The sequence below is a fragment of the Bison bison genome, unplaced genomic scaffold, assembly GCF_000754665.1.
Source record: "Bison bison bison isolate TAMUID 2011002044 unplaced genomic scaffold, Bison_UMD1.0 scf7180017864072, whole genome shotgun sequence".
Classification (NCBI taxonomy): domain Eukaryota; kingdom Metazoa; phylum Chordata; class Mammalia; order Artiodactyla; family Bovidae; genus Bison; species Bison bison.
In genome coordinates this window covers 5,825,536-5,849,739 of record NW_011494644.1, presented here as the reverse complement: position 1 = coordinate 5,849,739, position 24,204 = coordinate 5,825,536, and the positions used below count along the sequence as shown (strand labels likewise).

General features: G+C 45.5%; 1 protein-coding gene across 1 annotated transcript in view; it reads right to left on the bottom strand.

Annotated features, from left to right (window-relative positions):
- SCNN1B (sodium channel, non-voltage-gated 1, beta subunit) overlaps positions 1 to 24,204 on the bottom strand; it is a 73,155-nt gene that overhangs the window by 20,603 nt on the left and 28,348 nt on the right. Inside the window, exon 2 of the mRNA XM_010837198.1 lies at positions 2,949 to 3,267. Coding sequence (XP_010835500.1) covers positions 2,949 to 3,267 — 319 coding nt within the window. The remainder of the gene's footprint in view (positions 1 to 2,948; positions 3,268 to 24,204) is intronic.

Genomic DNA, 24,204 nt, shown 5'->3' with positions numbered 1-24,204 from the left:
AGAGGGCAAGTCAAGGGGGCAAGGGGCAGCTGCAGAGCACGGCGGCCATAGTCCAGTCGCCTCCTACTCTAGCGTGGCTGCCACCACGTGTGAGAAGCCTGCTCCTCCCCGCCCCCAGTGCCCACCTCTCGACCCACCCACCCATGCGTCCGTGCCTCCTTCCACCACCTGCTCACTCTTTCTTCACCCAGTATTTGGTGGGTATCTACCATGTGCCAAGTACACAGAGGCTATTATACTATGTGCAAGGCACAGAGGATATTATAGCAAACAAGACAGATCGGGTCTCTTTGCCTATGAAATTCACATGCTACAGAGACAGAATCCTAAGAGCTCATGGTTGTTGATCCCTCACCATGTGTCAGGTGCTAGGTGTTTCCTGCATCTTCTTTGAGTTAATTTATAAATAAAATTCTACAATGACCCCATGTGGATAAAGAAACTCTGGGAGTTGCTGTGATTTCCTGAGCTAACCCCACTGAAGAAGGCACAGAGCTGATAACCTGGGTTTGGTGGGCCCCAGTTGGTATCTGTGGGTGCACGGGGTTCAGACTTCTTCCTCCCAGGAGGGGTATAATATTGGAAGAGGGGCAGGCCTGTGATCCTGAGGTCCTAAATCTCCAGCAGCAATTTGGGGAATAGGAGCCAGTTTCAGCAGGGAGAAGACTGTGGGGTTGGGATCCAGGATCTTCTCAGTCCCTGAGGTTCCCATACTGGAAGTGGTGACCAGTCAGTCCAGCAGAAATGTGTCCACCCCAATGAGTGTTTCCACCAAGCCCTGGGTTGGGGGGCTCCAAGCCCTGCACCCCTGTCACTACAGAACCCAATTTATCCAAGATCCTGCCCAGAGTGTGGTCTCCAGGGTGGTGTGTGTCAACTCTGGCTGGAGGACTTCCTGTAGGAGAGGGCACTAAACCCTAGATATAGGCCCAAGTGCTGGTATGAAGGTGGACAGCGGCCAGAGCTGACATCAGTTGCAGACGCTGACACCACCTGTTCTCTGATCACCAAACCAGCCACCTCTGTGCGTACAGGGAGGGGAGGACTGGGAATGTGCTGGGCTGTGGGGTGGGGGCTGCTATTATAGCCTGGATGTCTACAACTGCTGTCAAGCTTGGTAAGATCTGGGTTTGAATTCCAGCATGCCACTTAATGGGCTTCCCTGGTAGCTCAGCTGGTAAAGAATCCGCTTGCAATGCAGGAGACCCTGGTTCGATTCCTGGTACAGCAAGATCCCCTGGAGAAGAGATAGGCTACGCACACTCCAGTATTCTTAGGCTTCCCTGGTGGCTTAGACGTTAAAGAATCTGCCTGCAATGCGGGAGACCTGAGTTTGATCCATGGGTTGGGAAGATTCCCTGTAGAAGGGCATGGCAACCCACTCCAGTATTCTTGCTTGGAGAATCCCCGTGGACAGGGGAGCCTGGTGGGCTACAGTCCATGGGGTCGCAAAGAGTCGGGACTGAGTGACCAAACCCAGCACAGCATGCCACTTAACATCTGTGTGACCGTGGGTAGGTTAACCTCTCTGAGGCTCTCTTCTCTCATCTGTGAAATAGTGGGAGATTAAAACATTTACCCTAGAGGATTTTTGGAGGATTCAATAGGGTGATGCTTATAAGCAGGATGTGTTATTATAATTATTAAGAGTTTTCTTGAGTAGCTTCAAAGACCCACCCAAGCAAGGAAGAACAGCCCTATGACCAGAATGAGGTGACTTTCTGATAACTGGAAATGTAAACAGGAAGTACGATTTCTTCCAGGACCTCCTTTTGGACAAGAACGCTTTCTGTGACTCAGACATGCTGGCTCATTTTTCAACCCCTTGAATGCACCAGGCTCTGCCTCACCCCAGGACCTTTGCATGTGCTATGTCCTCCACTTGGAGCACTCTCTTCATTCCACCCGGCTAGTGTCTACTCATTTCCTGGGGCATTTTTCTGTGACCCCCTGCCTTTCCTAAACCGACTAGGCTGGGTCTCCTTGGGTGTCTGCCTTGCCATCCAGTGGTTAAACAGTGGCAGTTCTGGAGTCAGATAAGACCTAGATTCAAATTCCACAGTTGCTCACTGAGTGTCTCTGGGCAAGTTCCCTCACCACTCTGAATCTCCATTTCCTGACCTGTGAACTGGGGCTACTAGAGTAGTGCCCCCCAACCCCCACCCCAGAGTGGTTGTGTGGATTAGAATGACATGAATTATCCAAAGAACACTCAACATATTGCCTGGCATTTAGGCAATATTATGAAATGCACTCAATGCATGGTTGCTATAGATGGCTGGAGGGCTTCCTGTAGGAGAGGGCACTAAACCCTGGATACAGGTCCAGTTTAATCCTCACAATGAGAATGATTTCAATGTTTATGGAAGAAAAGATGAATTTCTGTTCTCGCTGGGAGGCTGTGATGAGGACAGGAGGAACTTTGTTTTAGTTACTGATGCATTTCTGGTGCCCCATAACAGTGCCTGGCAATAGTAGTGTGTTAGTTGCTCAGTTGTGTCCTACTGTTTATGATCCTGTGGACCACAGCCTGCCAGGCTTCTCTGTCCATGCAATTCTCCAGGCAAGAATACTGGAGTGGGTAAGCCATTCCCTTCTCCAGGAGTTCTTCCCGACCAAGGGATCAAACCTGCCTTGCAGGTGGATTCTTTACCATCTGGGCCACAAGGGAAGCCCCAATAGTAGGTGGCAATTGTAGGTGCTCAATAAATACACACTGAATCAATAAATAAGCACTAGTGTGAAGGCACTACCAGGTATTTTTGGAGGTTCTTTTTAAGCTGAGGAGATTTATGAATTTTGAATCTTACTTGCTGCACAGAGGGAAAGAGACAGAGAGAGAGAGAGAGAGAAAGGAGGAAATGGGAAAGAAGGAAGAAAAGCTGGAAGGAAGGAAAATGAAGGGAAGCAGCCCCGCTGAGACCAGCTGTGCTCCAGGGACCACCTACTGGAAGGGGCTGGCGTTGCAGATGGTGACCGCGGGGAAGTCCATGGTCTTGAAGCCGATGGAGAGGGAGACGCTGACCTCCCAGTTCAGGTAGGTCTTGATGAAGAGGCCCCACTGCCAGCAGACGAGGGAGGTGAAGAGCAAGGTGAGCACGAACCACATGGCCTTCTTCTTGGGCCCCTCGCAGATGATGCGCTTGGGGCCATGGGTGTTGGTGTTGTCACAGTACCACACCAGCAGCTCCTTGTATGTGTAGCCGGGGCCCTTCTGCAGCCGATGCAGGCCCTTGAGCAGGTACTTCTTCACGTGCATCGTGGCTCCTGCAGAGACAGCCGCGAGAGCCACGTCAGATACCACGCCAGCCTCACATCCCAGGATCTCCCAGTTGTGACCAGGGCATGCGCACTGGAGACAGGCAGGCTGGCCCTCTTTCCATTCCTCCCCACCTCCCTCCCTTCCATCTTGCCATTTATCATCCAGCCATCTGGGTGCTAAGTCACTAAAGTCATGTCCGATTTGGTGTGACCCTATGGATTGTAGCCCACCAGGCTCTTCTGTCCACGGGATTCTCCAGGCAAGAATACTGGAGTGGCTTGCCATGGCCTCCCCTAGGGGATTTTCCCAACCCAGGGATCCAACCTGAATCTCTTACAACTCCTGCATTGATAGGTGAGTTCTTTACCACTAGGCCCACCCCAAAACCTTTATTAAGTGCCTACTGTATGCCAGACACTTAATTAGCCCCTCTGAACTCAATGATGAGCAAAATGGACATGGTTTCTTCCCTCTGGGAATTTCCAGCTTAGTGGACAAGTTACTTAAACTTCCAACTTCTTAGGTTCTCCGTCTGCAAAACAGGGACAACTGTACCTAGTTTTTGCACAATTGTGAGAGGGTGAAATTGACTAATGCCTAAAAGGTGTTAACACAGTGCCCAGCACAGACTAAGTGCTCAGTATGTTGGCTACCTCTACAGCAGCTGTTAGTGCTGAGACAGACATCAATCATATAGCCCATCAGAATGAGTAGTTAGGAAATGTGACAGGAAGGATAGGGACCCTGAGTGCCCAGAGGCAGGAGACGGCGGTGGTTAAGAATGAGGACTCTGGAGCAAAATGCCTGGCTTTGAATCTCGGCTCTGCTACTTTCTAGCTGGGTGACTTTGAGCAAATCACTGTCTCAGTGGCTCAGTTTCCTCGTCTTATAAAATGGAGATAATAACGGTCCCCACCTCACAGGGTTGCCGTGAAGACTGAAATGAATGAAAATACAGAGTGTCTATTAAGGCCTGGCACCTAAGCGTCAGCTACCATTTTTACAAATAAATATCACTCCTCCTAAATCTGGAAGTGAGTTCTTGGAGGAGTTGAAGGGGAGGGCAGGAGAGAAGTGGTGGGGGGCAGCGGGCAAGGCCTTGTAGGCCAGGCTGAGGATCGGGGTTTCAGCGGAGGTGAGACGCTGTCAATTCTGCAGTGTGAAGAGATCGCCCACCCAGCTGCTTGGTGGAGACGGACCGGAGTGGGTGAGGGTGGTCCAGGAGCCCTGGGTGCTAGCTGAGGTTCATCCAGCAATGGGAAACCTTCTGAGACTATTTCCCACCTGCGTGAGCAGACAGGGTTCTTGGGATGTTAACCAAGAAACTTGTCAAAGAGCCTGGCAGATGATGGCGTCTCAGGAAATACCTGCTTCCTCCTTCCTTCTCTCCAGATACAGAGCTGGAACCTACTGCAGGAGCACCCCAGCCCTATCCCTGGAGCCCCAGTAGGCCAAACTTCCTTTGTGAAGTTGTCCTGACTCCCTGGCTGGAATGACCCCTGCCTTCCTCTCAGAGCCTCTGTCTTTCTCCCCCAGCTCTGATGTTCCCATATGAACCCCTCCCCCAGGCTCAGTGGGTGTGGGTGGCCAGGCCACCATGCCTAGCTCTGGGGCAGGGGTCTCGCAGGACCCTAGTTCGGACCATTGGAATTCAGTTCTGTTACTTTATACTGGAGTAACTGAGGAAGTGTGGGCTTGCCAGGTGGCTCAGTGGGTAAAGAATCTGCCTGCAATGCAGGAGATAAAGGAGACGTGAGGTCAGTCCCTGAGTCAGGGAGGCCCCCTAGAAGAGGGCATGGCAACCCACTCTAGTATTCCTGCCTGAAGAATCCTCCCCACAGACAGGGGAGCCTCTTGGGCTACAGTCCATGGGGTCACAAAGAGTCAGACACAACTGAAGTGACTGGGCCCACATGCATCCAACTGAGGCAGCAGCCTCCCTTTTAGCTAAGACTACTAAGCTGGTGGTATTTGGCATCACAAATGGGGAGACTGCCTGAAAAGAAAGCCAACACAGAGGAAAGCAGAGCCATGAGACTGAGATTTCTGACATCATCATTTGAACACCTGGATCCAGCCACTGCTGAAGGCATTTATTCCTGGACTCAGCAGATATGGGAACCAGTAAGTGCTCTTACTCATGCTAATACAAACTGGATGTCTGTCATCTGCAACCAATCGAGAAAGAAATTCTCCTCATTCTACTCTGTGTCATACTTACTTGTCCTGTGGCTCGTCACTCTCGTGACGTCATAAGCCCCCCGAGGGTAGCAACGCTGTATTCCCAACAAGCCCAGCACAATGCCTGGGACACCACTGAATATTGAAATCAATGATGCCATACCTTGATATCTAAACAGAGATCTTAAACTTACCCAAGCATGCTCACTGCTGACCTAATTTTCTGACACAGTAACACTCCTCACCTTCCCGGCCAAGGCACTAAAGGCTGTACTCGCTAACCCCACCGTCTCTGCTCTCTGATGGGATTAAAGCTCCATGTGCCTCTCAAGGCCATCATGGCTTGAGGACAGATGTTCACAGACTAACCCAACCCCTCTTTTTCCCAGAGAGCCCATTCCCTGCTCTGGCATAATAAAGTAATAATAATTATAACAGCAACTACGAGAACAACATCAAAGTACTGAGTATTTACCATGATCCAGGCACTGCAGTGTGCTTCTTATGTTACTTCATTCCTGTATATTATAATCCACAACCCTAAACCTGGAAAGACTTGGGGCTTCGTCTGTCTTGTATGGTCTAGCACCCCAAGGCCCAAGAGCTGAAGAATACATTAGGCTCCAAGAAAAAATTGTGGAAGAAATTGATCCAGGGTCTCTCTGATATCTACTCTCGTGCATTCTCCTTTAACCATTCTGATTCGGTCAAAAAGAAAGTCTTAGGTCCCTAACATCCGTCTGAAAGTGAAAGTGTTAGTTGCTCAGTAGTGTCCAACTCTTTGTGTCCCCATGGACTGAAGCCCACCAGGCTCTTCTGTCCATGGAATTCTTCAAGCAAGAATACTGGAGTGGGTTGCCATTCCCTTCTCCAGGGGATTTTCCTGACCCAGGGATTGAACCTGGGTCTCCCGCGTTGCAGGCAGATTCTTTACCATCTGAGCCACCAGGGAAGCCCACCCATCTAAGCCCCTCTAATCTCCCAGTTTAACAATGAGACCTCAAGCTCAGAGCCTTGTCCGGCAATGGTTGTTGTTGTTGAGTCGCTAAGTCATGTCCTACTCTTTACCACCCCATGGACTGTGGCTGCTAGGCTCCTGTGTCCTCCGCTATCTCCTGGAGATATCTCAGGCAAATGTATCTGGTATCAACAACCTTCTGTTTTCACTGGGCCTTTTTTTTAAAATTTAAATTTATTTATTTTAATTGGAGGCTAATTACTGTACAATATTGTATCGGTTTTGCCATAGATCAACATGAATCTGCCACAGGTGTCCACGTGTTCCCAATCCTGAACCCCCCTCCCGCCTCCCTCCCCGTACCATCCCTCTGGGTCATCCCAGTGCACCAGCCCCAAGCATCCTGCATCCTGCATCGAACCTGGACTGGCGATTTGTTTCTTATATGATATTATACATGTTTCAATGCCATTTTCCCAAATCATCCCACCCTCTCCCTCTCCCACAGAGTCCAAAAGACTGTTCTATACATCTGTGTCTCTTTTGCTGTCTCGCATACAGGGTTATCATTACCATCTTTCTAAATTCCATATATATGTGTTAGTATACTGTATTGGTGTTTTTCTTTCTGGCTTACTTTACTCTGTATAATAGGTTCCAGTTTCATCCACCTCATTAGAACTGATTCAAATGTATTCTTTTTAATGGCTGAGTAATACTCCATTGTGTATATGTACCACAGCTTTCTTATCCATTCATCTGCTGATGGACATCTAGGTTGCTTCCATGTCCTGGCTATTATGAACAGTGCTGCAATGAACACTGGGGTACAACATCACTCATTATCAGAGAAATGCAAATCAAAACCACAATGAGGTACCATTTCACGCCAGTCAGAATGGCTGTGATCCAGAAGTCTACAAGCAATAAATGCTGGAGAGGGTGTGGAGAAAAGGAAACCCTCTTACACTGTTGGTGGGAATGCAAACTAGTACAGCCACTATGGAGAACAGTGTGGAGATTCCTTAAAAAACTGGAAATAGAACTGCCTTATGACCCAGCAATCCCACTGCTGGGCATACACAGTGAGGAAACCAGAATTGAAAGAGACACGTGTATCACTGGGCTTCTTTTCAAGAGGGATCTTCTGTTAATAAACAAGAGACACTGGCTTTTGCTTTAGGTTCATAGATACACGTAAGTTAAAAAAAAAAGAGAGAGAAATTGATTAAAAAATATTGATTAAACAATAGTATTACATGCAACAAGAACTGTGACTGGTAGGTAAATAACAGAAGTTTGTTGAGTACTGTCTTATCACCTAACTAGTCTGGGACATTAGCCAAGTTAAAATCAATAAATGCTATAAATAACTTTATGTTGTTCTTGTCAGATTTCACCTCCAGGGTGATAGGTGGCCTGTGTTTGGAATGTATACACAGCTTGTGTAGAAAGGTTTGAATTAGCTTACAGCTTAAACCAACCCAAACAAGCCAAGTGGAGACCAGGTCCAGGTATGAACTCGGGAAGAGCGGATGCAGTCGGTCATGCTTCAAGAGTCACAGATTATTATCTATAGATTGTCCCTGAACTTGTGGTAACATTCCTGGCAGCAAATGCAGAAAAAATAGATGCTGTGTACAACCATTTCTGTTTTCTTCTAAGAGAAAACATCTGCTCACTTTCAGACACAAATTGCACTTGAGATTCGACTCAGTGTCCTAGGGGATGGATAATGAGAAACCCAGTGTGTGTCTCTACTTATTATTTTGACAAAAGACACATAAATATTGATACTATTTAATATGGTCAATTCTTCTGAGCCTTCCATTCAGTGTTGCAAATGGATGACCCACGGGCTGTATTGGGTTTGCAAAAGTTTTTGTTGATGTTAGCACATGTGTGCATGCTTAGTCACTCAGTCGTGTCCAGTTCTTTGCAACCTCATGGACTGTAGCCCACCAGGCTGCTCTTTCCATGGGGATTCTCCAGGCAAGCATACTGGAGTGGGTTGCCATGCCCTCTTCCAGGGAATCTTCCCTACCCAGGCATTGAACCCAGGTCTCCTGCATTGCAGGAGGATTCTTTATCATCAGAGCCACCAGGGAAGCTGCACAGTATTTTTAAAAATATATAATTTCCTTTTGTAAATAACAGTTTTGTCGAGATAGAATTCACATACTATATAACTCATCCATTTAAAGTGTAGATTCAGTGGGTTTTAGTATATTCACAGAGTTGTTCATCCATCACCACAAAATATTTTAAAACATTTTCATCTCCCCCTGAAAGAAACTGTACCCATCACCACTCACTCCCCACTCCTTCCTCTACCCTACCCCACCTCCAGGCAACCACTGATCTATGTTCTGTCTCTATAGATTGTCTATTCTGGACATTTCATATAAATGGAAGTATATATTATCTGGTATTTTGTGACTGGTCTTTCACTTAGCATAAAGTTTTAATTTTCATGATGCCCAACTTGTCCATATTTCCTTTATTGTTTATGCTTTGGTGTGGTATCTAAGAATTCATTGCCTAACTCAAGGTCATAAAGAATCATTCCTATGATTTATTCTAAGAGTTTTATAGTTTTAGATCTTACTTTGAGGTCTTTGACCCAGTTTGAATTAATTTTTGTGTATGGTGTGAGGTAGGGGTTCAGTTTCATTCTTTCGCATGAGGATACCACTTACGCCAACACCAAGACTATTCTTTCCCCTATTTAACTGTGTCAGTGGCCTTAGTGTTTTGTTTTTTTTTTAAATTTAATTTAAAGAAAACTTATTGGGAGGTGGGAGGGAGGTTTAAAGTGGGAGGGGACATATGTATACTTATGGCTGATTCGTGTTGCTGTATGGCAGAAACCAACACAATATTGTAAAGCAATTATCTTCTAATTAAAAATAAAGAAATTTTCAGAAATAAAAAAATAAAGAAAACCTCAATAAGTGGAGATATTCATGGATCAGAAGTCTCAATATTGATGTCAGTTAACCTCAAATCAATCTCTAGAATTAATTCAATTTAAATCAAAATCCCAGCAGACATTACATAGAAATTGACAAGTGATTCCAAACATTACATGGAAAAGTAAAAATACTAAAATAGAAAAAAAAAAAAACTTTTGAAAAAGAACAAAGTTGAAGGCCTTAACTTACTATAAAGTACAGTAATCAAAACAGTGCAATATTGGTGTGATGATAGGCATACTAATAGACATATTAGTCGATGGGACGGAATAGACTCTAGAAATAGACCTACAAAGGTGCCAAGGTAATTCATGTAGAGTGGGTAATCTTTTCAACAAAATATGCTGCAGTAATGGATGTCTTTTCTCATTGGAAAGGACTCTGATGCTGGGAGGGATTGGGGGCAGGAGGAGAAGGGGATGGCAGAGGATGAGATGGCTGGATGGCATCACTGACTCGATGGACGTGAGTCTGAGTGAACTCCGGGAGTTGGTGATGGACAGGGAGGCCTGGCGTGCTGCGATTCATGGGGTCGCAAAGAGTCAGACACGACTGAGTGACTGATCTGATCTGAATGGATATCTTTACAAGAAAAAGGAATCTCAACTCCTACTTCACACTAAAGATTGACTTGAAATGGATCTGAGACCTAAATACATGTGCTAAAACTGTAAAACATCCAGAAGAAAGTATAAGAGAAAAATCGGTGCAGTCCTGGGGTAGGCAAAGGACCTTTTGGATAGAACACTAATATTAAGAATGATAACAGAAAAAAAATTGTCCTTTATTAACTAATTAATTCTTCTGCTTTTCAAAACACTTCCAAGGAAATGTAAGAGTAAGTCACTGGGAGAAAATCCCTGTATGTCTGACAAAGAATTTGTATGCAGAATATGTAAACAACCCCTATAACTCCACAATAAGACAATCCCTCCCCTCCAAAAGGGAAAAAGATTTTTTAAAAACCTTTCATAAAAGAAGATATATGAATGGCTCATAAGGGCCTGAAAAGATGCCTAACATCATTAGTCACTGGGGGAATGCAAATCAAAACCACAGCGGGATACCATTTCCCACCCACTAGAAGGACTGACAGTATCTCATGTTAGGGAAGATGTGGGGGAATCAGACTCTCCTACATGACTGGTTGGAATGCAAAATGGTACAGTCACTCTGGAAAACTTTGGCAGTTTCTCATAAAGTTAAACAGGCACTGATCATACAACCTTGCAGGGCCCCTCTTATTTGTCCAAGAGAACCAAAAACATAGGCTCACACAATGATGTGCACATATATACTCACAGCAGCCTTGTTCATTAATAATAGCAGCCTTATTCATTAATAACCCCAAACTGGAAACAAGCAACTGTCTACCAACAGGTGAGTGAATAAACTGTTTCATATCCATACAGTGCAATACTATTCAGTAATAAAAGGAACCAACTACTGATACCTACCATGACATGGATGGATATTTTTTTAAAAAGCTATTATGCTGAGAAAAAGAAGCTAGACACAAAAAGGGTACATACCATACAATTCTATTTATATGAAGCCCTGGAAAAGACACAACTAATCTACAGTGATAGAAAGCAGAACAGTGATTTTCTGGGCCTGATATGAATAGTGGATCCACCCAAAGTGTAAACCAGGGAGACTTTTGGAGGCGAAGCAAGTATTCTATATCTTGAGTGAGATGGTGGTTAATTAGATGTATGCATTTGTAATAATTCATCAAATGCTTGGAGAAGGCAATGGCACCGCACTCCAGTACTCTTGCCTGGAAAATCCCATGGGCGGAGGAACCTGGTGGGCTGCAGTCCGTGGGGTCTCGAAGAGTCGGACACGACTGAGCGACTTCCCTTTCACTTTTCACTTTCATGCACTGGAGAAGGCAATGGCAACCCACTCCAGCGTTCTTGCGTGGAGAATCCCAGGGATGGGGAGCCTGGTGGGCTGCCGTCTATGGGGTCACACAGAGTCGGACATGACTGAAGCGATTTAGCAGCAGCAGCAGCATCAAATGCTATACTTGAAATGGAAGTATTTTGTCTGTAAATTACATCTAAATAAAGTTTTAACAAAACATTTAAATCCATGCCATCTCAAAATCATGCAAGTTCACATTTTTAAAAAATAAAGATTTTCTTCAACTTTTAAAAAATCGGAAAGATTTGATAATTGTCCCCACATGGCAGTTTCTTCTAGAAAAATCCTCCTTAGCCTGTGCTCCCCAGTTCACTCCAATTCTCCCCATTTTTCTATTTTCTTATATTCAGCTCAGCTCACTTCACTCTTTTTTTAACTCCCTGCCTTGGCTTATGTGGACATCTGACTCTGTGACCCCTATAAATTGTAGGTCAGATGCTATCATTAAAATCCCCTGTACTTAATTTTTCAGCAAAACCTCAATTATCCAAGATTATCAGGGAATAAGAGTTCTGGGTAGCTGGATTTTTATAGTTAATTGAAGGTTAACCTGAAAATGGACTGGACTCTGGATATTGAAAAAATCTTTCATGTTTCTGCCTCTTTAGCTCCAGGGCATGACTGACTCTTTTGTTCTTGAGGACTTAGCCAGGTCAGAGCAATTGATGGGGCTTACTGTACCAGGCTGGAGAGGGTGAAGGAGAGTTTTAGGGGAGCAGTTGGAATTGCTCCAAGGACCAGGACAGGACACTCCTTGAATGTCATTTTTGTTTATAAATGCAAATGTGCCCATTCCAGACACCTAGATTTTGGCCTCTAAATACCATTCTCGACTAAAATGAACCAAGGCTTCTTAGAAAAACTGCTGATACGAGTTTTGATGCAAGAAATGTACAAGATGAGCCTGAGATCTCTTACCGTACCAGAAAACAAAGGAAGCTATCAAAGACTACTTGCTGCTGCTTAGTCGCCAAGTTGTGTCCATTCTTTTGTGACCCTGTGGACTGTAGCCCACCAGGCTCCTCTGTCTATGGGATTCTCCAGGCAAGAATACTGGTGTGGGTTCCCATTTCCTTCTCCAGGGGATCTTCCTGACCCAGGGATCAAACCCACGTCTCCTGAATTGGCAGGTGGACTCTTTACCACTGAGCCATCAGGGAAACCCCATCAAAGACTACTCAGGCAGGTCAAAGTACTCCTTGAAGGGATTTTTTACTGGCAAAGATGGGACAATTTGAACATCTTTAAAAAGAAAGTATGGGATTAACTGAAATATATATTAAATGCATAAAAACCCATGAGTTCATAATAATACTGAAAAAAAAGAGGGAGTAAGTAGAACATTCATGTTATTTATAAATGTCATTAATAAATGGGTCTCCTACAGGTTGTTGTACCTACATTAGGGGCACTAACAGATATTATATGTTCAATAAATTCCTTAATTTTCTGCAAGGATCTGTAAAGTTGAAAACCCAGCCTGTTTCTGTATGCTTCTCAGGCTCAGAATACTTTTTATGTCTTCAATGCATGCATGCATACTAAGTCGCTTCAGCTGTGTCCAGCTCTGTGTGACCCCGTAGATGGCAACCCACTAGGCTCCTCTGTCCACAGGATTCTCTAGGCAAGAATACTGGAGTGGGTTGCCATTTCCTTCTCCAATGTTTTCAAAGAGTTAAAAAAAAAAAAGAACACGCAGTGTCTGTGGCCCACAAGGCCTTAACTATTAACTATATCTGGCCCTTTACAGAAAAAAATTTGTCAAAACCTGATTTACTGTGTCCTATATGTTGGCATTAAATAAGAAGCAATCCTTAAACTGGGTTTTCATGTAAGGATTTGTAAGTTTGATTTCATTATTTGTCCCCCCAAATACCTGCTAATTCAATGTTTCCCAAATGTCAATCATTTGCGTACCACCTGAACGGATTTCACGAAATCCCTATAGCACTTGTATCATTAGTCACTTAATACATAACATCATCTGAATTCACCTTTTTTCCTTGAAAAAATTCACCCTCATCCTAAGCAACACTATGCCTGTGGATGTTTGATATGCTAAAGGGTTCTTCTCAAAAGATTGGCTTCTCTGGTGGCTCAGATGGTAAAGCATCTGCCTGCAATGCGGGAGACCCAGGTTTGATCCCTGGGTTGGGACGATCCCCTGGAGAAGGAAATGGCAATCCACTCCAGTATTCTTGCCTGGAGAATCCCATGGATGGAGGAGCCTGGTAGGCTACAGTCCATGTGGTCGCAAAGAGTCAGACACAACTGAGCGACTTCACTTTCACTCTAAAGATTAAAACCATCTTCCTTAAGACTCTGGAGGAAATGCTCTGTTGACTGTTTTCTGCTCACTTGAAGCACACCCTCTCTCTCAAGCACTTCCTCCTGTGTCTTTCAGGTATGTTGGGGTAGCCAGAATTATGCCCATTTCACAGAGAAGGTAGCCAGAGTACAGAGGCACTTATGGTCACAGTGAGTCAGGCAGATCTGGAAGTAGAAGCTCGGTCACCTGCCTTCCAGGCACCTCTCACCACATGCTTGATGGGAGCTCTTGCTTCTGTTCTGGTGGGTGCTGGGAAAGTCTGCAGTGTAGCAATAGGCTGTCTCCTCTGTGTGCACTTATGAACCTCCTTCACCCAAGGCTGTAGTTCACAGGCCTCTAGGGGTCCTTCCATAAAGCCAAATAAAGCAGTGTGGTTGATAAGATAAAACCTTAGAACAGTGGGTGGGATGGGGTGGGGGGAGCTGTGGGTGGGGAGCTGTGGGTAAGAGAGGGGAAGAGGATTAACAGGAACAAACTACTAGATATAAAATAGATAAGATACAAGGATGGGAACATAGCCAATATTTTATAATAGCTTTATATGAAGTATAATCTATAAAAATATTGAATCACTATGCTGTATACTTGAACCTAGTCTAATAATGTAAGTCGACTGTACTTCAATAAAAAAAAAATGTGGCCCCTCCAGTCCTCCAGGAGAGAAGGATGCAATGGTCCTATTTGAGCTGCTCAGAGATGGGGAATGCTGCCAAGGTCTATCATTAAGTGAGAGATAAGAAAGGAAAGAACCATATATAAATCAGGGCTGCATTTGTGTAGAAGAAAGAGAACTAGCATAGAGATATTTAGTTGTGTGCGCGCAACCCACCTCCAAGGGGACACGCAACAAAGTCCTGACATAAACTGCCTTCAAGAAGGGGAACTGGGGGCTTCCCTGGTGGTCCAGTGGTTAAGAAATTGTCTTGCAACGTAGGGGACACCAGATCAACCCCTGGTCTGGGAAGATCCCACATGCCCTGGGGCACCTAAGCCCGAGGGCCACAATTACGGAGCCCACGTGCAGCAACTACTGAAGCCTGTGGGCTCTAGAGTCCAGGCTCTGCTACAAGAGAGGCCCCAGCAATGAGAGGCCTGCACACCGCAAGCTGAGGGTAGCTCCCACTCTCCACAACTAGATGAAGCCCGCACATGGCAAGGAAGACCAGCACAATTAAAACTAAATAAATTAATTACTTAAAAAAAGAAAAGAAGGGGAACTGCATGGTTGGGGGCACAGGCAGGGAGGGAGCTTTTTAAAAATGGACACAGCAGGGGAAGGTGAGGGTGGGATTGATTGAGAAAGTAGCATTGACATATATACACTATCCTGTGTGAAATAGTTAGTGGGGAGTTGCTAACACAGGGAGCCCAGTCTGGCACTCTTGTGAGTCCCTAGAGTGGGATCCAGGGTGGGGAAGGCAGGAAGGGATATATATATATATCTAATTATGACTGATTCACATTGTTGTACAGCAGAAATCAACACAAAATTGTAAAGCAACTTTCCACCATTAAAAATAAATAAAATTAAATAAATTTGAGTTACTTCTTTGGCACCTTTTATAAAACTCAACATTCAAAAAACTAAGATCATGGCATCCAGTCCCATCACTTCATGACAAATGATGGGGAAACAATGTAAACAGTGACAGACTTTATTTTCTTGGGCTCCAAAATCACTGCAGATAGTTACTGCAGCCATGAAATTAAACGATGCTTGCTCCTTGGAAGAAAAGCCATGAACAACCTAGACAGCACATTAAAAAGCAGAGACATTACTTTGACAACAAAGGTTCGTTGGCAAATGGTTTTTCCGGTAGTCATGTACGGATATGAGAGTTGGACTACAAAGAAAGCTGAGCACTGAAGAATTGATGCTTTTGAACTGTGGTGTTGGAGAAGGCTCTTGAGAGTCCCTTGGACTGCAAGGAGATCAAACGTGTCAATCCTACAGGAAATCAGTCCTGAATATTCATTGGAAGGACTGATGCGGAAGCTGAAGCTCCAATACTTTGGCCACCTGATGTGAAGAACTGACTCATTGGGAAAGACCCTGAAGCTGGACGAGACTGAGGGAGAAGCAGAAGGGGATGACAGAGGATGAGAGGGTTGGATGGCATCACTGACTCTATGGACATGAGTTTGAGCAAGCTCAGGGAGTTGGTGATGGACAGGGAAGCCTGGTGTGCTGCAGTCCATGGGATCACAAAGAGTTGGACACGACTGAGCGACTGAACTGAACTAAACTGATATTTTGGATCATATCAACGTCTAATCTGTTCATTTATTCAGTCAGGAAATATTTATTAAGCACCTACTATGTGCTTAGCACTGTTCTAGGCATCCAGAATCCATCAGTAAACAAACAGTAAGAAACCCCTAACTTTGTGTACCCTACATGCTCCCAGGAGGGAGAAAAAAAATTTAAAGAAGCAATTTTAAAATTTATGCTAATTGGAGTTAAGCATAAAAAAAAAAGTCAATATGGCACCACTGCATTCACAAAGATGTAAGTGTTTCATAATACCAGGTATTGACTAAGCCTACAGGCCGATGGGGTCTAAGCTGGCGCAGTCACTAGCGAGTAGGCTGGCAGTCTCTATTACATTTATAATGTGATAGCCAGGACATACCAGTTGCACTTCCTGTGTAGGTGTCTGTATGCGCTTATATGCATGGGTGCTCACGTGCGTGTGTGCATGTGTGTGCATGCATGCACATACACACACGAAGGACAGCGATTGCAACACTGTAATACCCTCAAACTAGAAACAACCTAACCTCCAGAGTGAAAAGCTGCTGCAGGGTGGATGGGGTGCCAGCTGCTGACCACAAGAGCTATGGGAGCAAAACAAGAAAGAACAGGCTTATTACGGGATTTGGGTGCAGAAAAAGGCTGGACTAGAGCAGTTCTGACAGGTGTGCCTGGAGTGAGTGCTTCAGGTGAGCTGAAGTGTTGACGTTCTTGGTCTTTGGATGATGGGTCTGGCCCGGAGCTGCAGGAGTATCCACCCCCATCACCAGCGGGCAGAAGATGCCCCGGCCCTTTACCTTTGTGCTGGATACAAACATGTTCATTCTCTATGTTCCATGAGAAGTTGGAAGGCCCTGATTTAGAAGCACTTTCATGTTCATTCTAGCCCTGAAATGCTAAGAATTTATGGTTCTGTTGTGCTGAGGTCACGTCTGAGTCCTCGATCTCCTCTGCTGTGGTGTTGAGGCAGTGACCACACTCCCGCACCCTGTGGAGATGTCCTTTGGGGGGTCGCTGCCCCACACTTTGGGGAGGTGTCTCGGGTGGTGTGGGGGGTGCTGTAGGTGTCCCACTGCTTCACTCCATGGTGGGGTGACTGTGGAGTCACCCTCTCATCCTACAGGGCAGGGGAAGACATATTCCCACCCACAACACTGATGAGAAAACCCTGGGGCTTTGACAGGCTACCAATTGCCCAGTGTTAAGGACCCAGAAGGGGCTTACTTTCTCATCAGGGTCAGAAGCGGGAGGGCTTGAGAGTCAGGCCCCACTTAGGGTCTGGCTCTATTACTTCCTCCAGTGGGCAGGGGCTCAATGAATGGCAACAAGAGGTTGGCCTTTCAGAGTCTTAATTTTCTCATCTGTGAGTGAAAGTATCAGTCGCTCAGTTGTGCCTGACTCTTTGCAATCCCATGGACTGTAGCCCCCAGGCTCCTCTATCCATGGAATTCTCCAGGCAAGAATACTGGAGTGGGTTGCCATTCCCTTCTCCAGGGGATCTTCCCAACTCAGGGATCAAACCTGGGTCTCCTGCAGTGCAGGCAGATTCTTTACTGTCTGAGTCGCCAGGGAAACCTATTTCTCGTCCGTTAAGTGGGGATAATAGTACTTGTGCTTTCTAGATTGTTGTCAGGATTCAATGAGATAATATGTGGGAAGCACTTTGCACAGTGCCTGCACATAAGAAGTCTTGATAAATGGTAAATGCTATTATTATTATTTTATGCAAGGAGTGGGAGGAAGAAGTGGCAACCCACTCCAGTATTCTTGTCAAGAGAATTCCTGGAGTTCTTGACAAGAACTCCTCTTGTCAAGAGGAGCCTGGTGGGCTACTGTCCATAGGATTGCACACAGTCAGACATGACTGAAGTGACTTAGCATGCATGCATGCATTGGTTAAGGAAATGGCAACCCATTCCAGTGTTCTTGCCTGGAGAATCCCAGGGACAGAGGAGCCTGGTACGCTGCCATCTACGGGGTCGCACAGAGTCAGACATGACTGAAGCAACTTAGCAGCAGCAGCAGCAGCATGCAAGGAGCTAAATTATTCAGAATTAACCAGAGTATTCAGCCTGAGTTGTTGAGACTGTCTTTTGTAGGGAAATGGCCAGCCTAGAAGGGGCTCTCAGGCTCTGCTTCCTGTGGGACTGAGTCCTTTCCTGACAGGGAAATCCCATGGTCCCCAAGGTCTCTACTGATCCCCAAAGACCCCGTAGTTGGCAGCGGGTTTTCCCAGACAATTCCTACGAACAGCTGCACCTAAACCCAGGCTGCCTGGCACTGGCATGCCATGCACACAGCTCGTGTACACAGACAGTGAATACTGGCCACTGAGACCACTTTCTATGCTTGTCCCATATTAAAAAAGATCCATGGAGCTGGGGGTCCCTTCTTGAAATAGAGCCTTCATTTCCTCAGCAGGTGCTAGTCCTGGCATGCCTCTCTGAGGGACAATGGGAAATCTGAGGGATCAAAAACATCTCTGTGTGGTACTTCCCTGGTGGCACAGTGGATAAGAATCTGCCTGCCAATGCAGGGGACACGGGTTTGATCCCTGATCTGGGAAGATTCCACATGCTGCAGAGCAACTGAGCCCGTGCCCCACAACTACTGAGCCTGTGCGCCTAGAGCCTGTGCTCTGCCACAAGAGAAGCCACAGCAATGAGAAGCCGACACACTGCAATGAAGAGTAGCCTCTGTTCCCCACAACTAGAGAAAGTCTGCACAAAGCAATAAAGATCTCACATGGAAAAAATTAATTAAAAAAAAACACAACAGCTCCTTAAAAAGAAAAAAAAATCTCTGTGCTTCTGACGCTGAACTTATGGGCTACCCTTAATTCACACCCGTGGTGGTGGAGATTCATCCTATCCCTCTGCATGGCCATGGCCAACCCCCAGGGATGCAGTGGCAAGGCAGAACCCAGACCTGGAGCCCAGCATCCCTTCCTCCTGTACTAGCTCTAAGCTATCCTGGGAAAGAAGTGGCAAGGGGGTCCCTGCTGCATCATGCTTGGGGTCAGGGGACCCCCACCCCATGCACCTCCCTCCCTGCACCTTCTTTAAAAACCTGGGACATCCTGCAATGACTCAGGTGTCAGCATTCTCTCTCTGTCCCCAGGCGAAATCAACCCATCTTTCTGGAAGAGGCCAATTAAAACAGGACTTTGGCATCTGGGGTGTTGGGAAGGGAAGGGAGCCCGTTAAGTACTGAATGCAGCCCAGGAGGAGCAGGGACAGAGCGGTGACCCTGACAGAGCCAGAGTGGCAAAGTGTGTGGTCAGAGGCTGCTGTCTTCTTCACTCCAACCCCACACCAGGCTCCATCATGCCTACCTCCTAGTTCAAAGCAGCCCTGCTGTGCCAGTCTGGCTGGTCCTGGGCTGAAGATGAGTAATCATGTCAGATTAGCCCTCAGAGCTGGTGAAGAACACTGGCCACACCTTGCAGGGATCAGGGTCCTTAGAAAACCTGGTCTGGTCTCCAGATGTGAATCCATGATTGAGGTCCGCCACCCCAGCCACCTCTGTGGAGGTTCCAGAGCACAGCAGACCTCACTGTGCAGAGCTCAGAACGACCACACACCCTTGCCCCTCAGGGACCATGTGAAAAGCAGGTTGCAGGATCCAAAAGCAAGAAGGGCATTTGGGAGGAAACACTTATTCAATGGTTCAGGGTGGACTGATACTCCTGATGGAAACAAGGCATCTATGGCCTCAAGAATGGCTGCTGATACCTGCTTTTCTCCCTAACCACCGGGGGAGCGAGCAAGATTCAACAGCTCGGGCCTGTTCACGTTGGAGGTTGTGTTAAGAGTCGTTGAAGTCCAGCCCATGCTCCATGTGCCCAATTGTGAGCCCCTAGGAGCTGCATCTTTCAGTGTCTGATCTTTTTGCTTTTTCATACTATTTGCGGGGTTCTCAAGGCAAGAATACTGAAGTGGTTTGCCATTCCCATTCTCCAGTGGATCACACTTTGTCTGAACTCTCCACCATGACCTGTCCATCTTGGGTGGCCCTACAAAGCATGGCTCATAGTTTCACTGTGTTAGACAAGGCTGTGGTCCATATAATTAGATTGGTTAATTTTCTGTGACTGTAGTTTTCAATCTGTCTGCCCTCTGATGGAGAAGGCATAAGAGGCTTATGGAAGCTTCCTGATGGGAGAGACTGACTGAGGGGGAAACTGGGTCTTGTTCTGATGGGCGGGACCCTGCTCAGTAAATCTTTAATCCAATTTTCTGTTGATGGGTGGAGCTGTGTTCCCTCCCTTCTATTTACCTGGGGCCAAACTATGGTGGAGGTAATGAAGACAATGGTGCCATACATATGGACGAGACTGGTGATGGAAGCAAGGTCTGATGCTGCAAAGAGCAATATTGCAGAGGAATCTGGAATGTTAGGTCCATGAATCAAGGCCAATTGGAAGTGGTCACACAGGAGATGGAAAGAATGACATTTTAGGAATCAGTGAACTAAAATGGACTGGAATGGGTGAATTTAACTCAGATGGCCATTATATCTACTACTGTGGGCAAGAATCCCTTAGAAGAAATGGAATAGCCATCATAGAGTCTGAAATGCAGCACTTGGATGCAGTCTTAAAAACGACAGAATGATCTCTATTCAAGGCAAACCATTCAATATCATGGTAATCCAAGTCTATGCCCCAACCAGTAATGCTGAAGAAGCTGAACGGTTCTAAGAAGATCTACAAGACCTTCTAGAACTAACACCCAAAAAAGATGTTCTTTTCATTATAGGGGACTGGAATGCAAAAGTAGGAAGTCAAGAAACACCTGGAGTAACAGGCAGATTTGGCCTTGGAGTATAGAATGAAACAGGGCAAAGGCTAATAGTGTTTTGCCAAGAGAACGCACTGGTCATAGCAAATACCCTTCCAACAACACAAGAGAAGACTCTACACATGGACATCACCAGATGGTCAACACCGAAATCAGACTGATTATATTCTTTGCAGCCAAAGATGGAGAAGCTCTCTATACAGTCAGCAAAAACAAGACTGGGAGCTGACTGTGGCCCAGATCATGAACTCCATATTGCAAAATTCAGACTTAAATTGAAGAAAGTAGGGAAAACCACTAAACCATTCAGGTATGACCTAAATCAAATCCCTTATGATTATACAGTAGAAGTGAGTAATACATTTAAGGGACTAGATCTGATAGACAGAGTGCCTGATGAATTATGGACGGAGGTTAGTGACATTGTATAGGAGGCAGGGAGCAAGACCAAGAAAAAGAAATGCAAAAAAGCAAAATAGCTGTCTAAGGAGGCCTTACAAATAGCTGTGAAAAGAAGAGAAGCGAAAAGCAAAGGAGAAAAGGAAAGATATACCCATTTGAATGCAGAGTTCCAACAAATAGCAAGGAGAGGTAAGAAAGCCTTGCTCGGTGATCAGTGCAAAGAAATAGAGGGAAATAATAGAATGGGAAAGACTAGAGACCTCTTCAAGAAAATTAGAGATACGAAGGGAACATTTCATGCAAAGATGGGCTCAATAAAGGACAGGAATGGTATGGACATAAGAGAAGCAGAAGATATTAAGAAGAGGTGGAAAGAATACACAGAAGAACTGTACAGAAAAGATCTTCACAATCCAGATAATCATGATGGTGTGATCACTCACCTAGAGCCAGACATCCTGGAATGTAAAGTCAAGTGGGCCTTAGAAAGTATCACTATGAACAAAGCTAGTGGAGGTGATGGAATTCCAGTTGAACTATTTCAAATCCTAAAAGATGATGCTGCACTCAATATGCCAGCAAATTTGGAAAACTCAGCAGACTGAAAAAGGTCAATTTTTATTCCAATCCTAAAGAAAGGCAATGCCAAAGAATGCTCAAACTACCACACAATTGCACTGATCTCACATGCTAGTAAAGTAATGCTCAAAATTCTCCAAGCCTGGCTTCAACAGTACATGAACTGTGAACTTCCAGATGTTCAAGCTGGTTTTAGAAAAGGCAGAGGAACCAGAGATCAAATTGCCAACATCCGCTGGATCATGAAAAAGCAAGAGAGTTCCAGAAAAACATCTATTTCTGCTTTTTTGACTATGCCAAAGCCTTTGACTGTGTGGATCACAATAAACTGTGGAAAATTCTGAAAGAGATAGGAATACCAGACCACCTGACCTGCCTCTTGAGAAATCTGTATGCAGGTCAGGAAGCAACAGTTAGAACTGGACATGGAACAACAGACTGATTCCAAAAAGGAAAAGGAATACATCAAGACTTATTTAACTTGCTTATTTAACTTATATGTAGAGTACATCATGAGAAACACTGGGCTGGACAAAGCACAAGCTGGAATCAAGATTGCCGGGAGAAATATCAATAACCTTAGATATGCAGATGACACCACCCTTATGGCAGAAAGTGAAGAAGAACTAAAGAGCCTCTTGATGAAAGTGAAAGTGGAGAGTGAAAAAGTTGGCTTAAAGCTCAACATTCAGAAAACGAAGATCATGGCATCTGGTCCCATCACAGTGGAAACAGTGTCAGACTTTATTTTCTGGGGGCTCCCAAATCACTGCAGATGGTGACTGCAGTCATGAAATTAAAAGACACTTACTCCTTGGAAGTAAAGTTATGACCAACCTAGACAGCATGTTAAAAACAGAGACATTACTTTGCCAACAAAGATCCATCTAGTCAAGGCTATGGTTTTTCCAGTAGTCATGTATGGATGTGAGAGTTGGACTGTGAAGAAGGCTGAGTGCCGAAGAATTGATGCTTTTGAACTGTGGTGTTGGAGAAGACTTTTGAGAGTCCCTTGGACTGCAAGGAGATACAACCAGTCCATCCTAACAGAAATCAGTCCTGAATATTCACTGGAAGGACTGATGTTGAAGCTGAAACTCCAATCCTTTGGCCACCTGATGTGAAGAGCTGACTCATTTGAAAAGACCCTGATGCTGGGAAAGATTGAAGGCAGGAGGAGAAGGGGACAACAGAGGATGAGATGGTTGGATGGCATCACCAACTCAATGGACATGAGTTTGAGTAAACTCCAGGAGGTGGTGATGGACAGGGCGTCCTGGCTTGCTGCAATCCATGGAGTTGCAAAGAGTTGGACATGACTGTGTGACTGAACTGAACTGAACTGAAGGCGCTTCATCTGGGCAGAGGGGCACTTTTTACTAATTTACTTGGAGGCATCATATGAGCTCAAAGGGGAGGTCCTGCCAAACATCAGCTTCTGCCCAGAGCCACAGTCATCACCCTTTGGCTGAGCTTGGCCATGCATGTTTTCAGACTTCCCTGGTGGCTCAGACGTTTACGCGTCTGCCTACAATGTGGTAGACCCAGGTTCGATCCCCAGATCAGGAAGATCTCCTGGAGAAGGAAATGGCAACCCACGCTAGTATTCTTTGCTGGAAAATCCCATGGAGAGAGGAACCTGGTAGGCTACAGTCCATGGGGTCCCAGAGTCAGACACACCTGAGCGACTTCACTTTCACTTTGGCCATATTTTCAAAAGAAGAGTCTCTGATACATTGGCTGGAATGTGAGGGTGAATTTCCTCCAATACAGGGAAAAATCTAATAAAGAGAGAGTTTTCAGTTAAGTACTCACAACTCCCCATATAGTAGAGCAGCTCAGGACTTAGGTGCTGAAGCCAAGCTCTGGGTTTGAATCCAGGTGTGCTGTGCAACCTAGGGCAAGCTACATGGTGTCCCTGTGCCTCCATTCCCTCATCTGAATACCAGGGACAATATTACACCTACCTCTGAGGGTGCTTAGAACAATGCCTGGTTCACAGCAATATAATGATATTAAGCACATCAGCACTTAATAGCTTTATTCACGGATCTATGCAAGTGAAAAAAAAAAGATTGTTTTCCAAATACGAAAAGAAAATTGCAGCATTTAACACAAATGGAATGGTTAAACAAATGTTTGCAACATGGAGGTCAATTAGGGAAATGCCATTCAACTCTTAGGTGAAAGTGAAACAGCTCAGTCGTGTCTGACTCTTTGCATCCCCATGGACTATAGCCTACCAGACTCCTCAGTCCATGGAATTTTCCAGGCAAGAATATTGGAGTGGGTTGCCATTTCCTTCTCCAGGGGATCTTCCCCTTAGGTAGTGATATGCAAATAATATGGGAACTTTTTTTTTGATAGTGAAAGAAATAAAAATCACAAAAGAAAATGACCACATGGATGAGGAATCTTGGTCTCCACTTATTCTTTAAGTTTTGGTACATCCTGAGGGCACAGACAGGGGACCCCCCTCTCCTGGTGATGATCTACTACCTACTTCCTGCTGCTGCTGCTGCTGCTGCTGCTG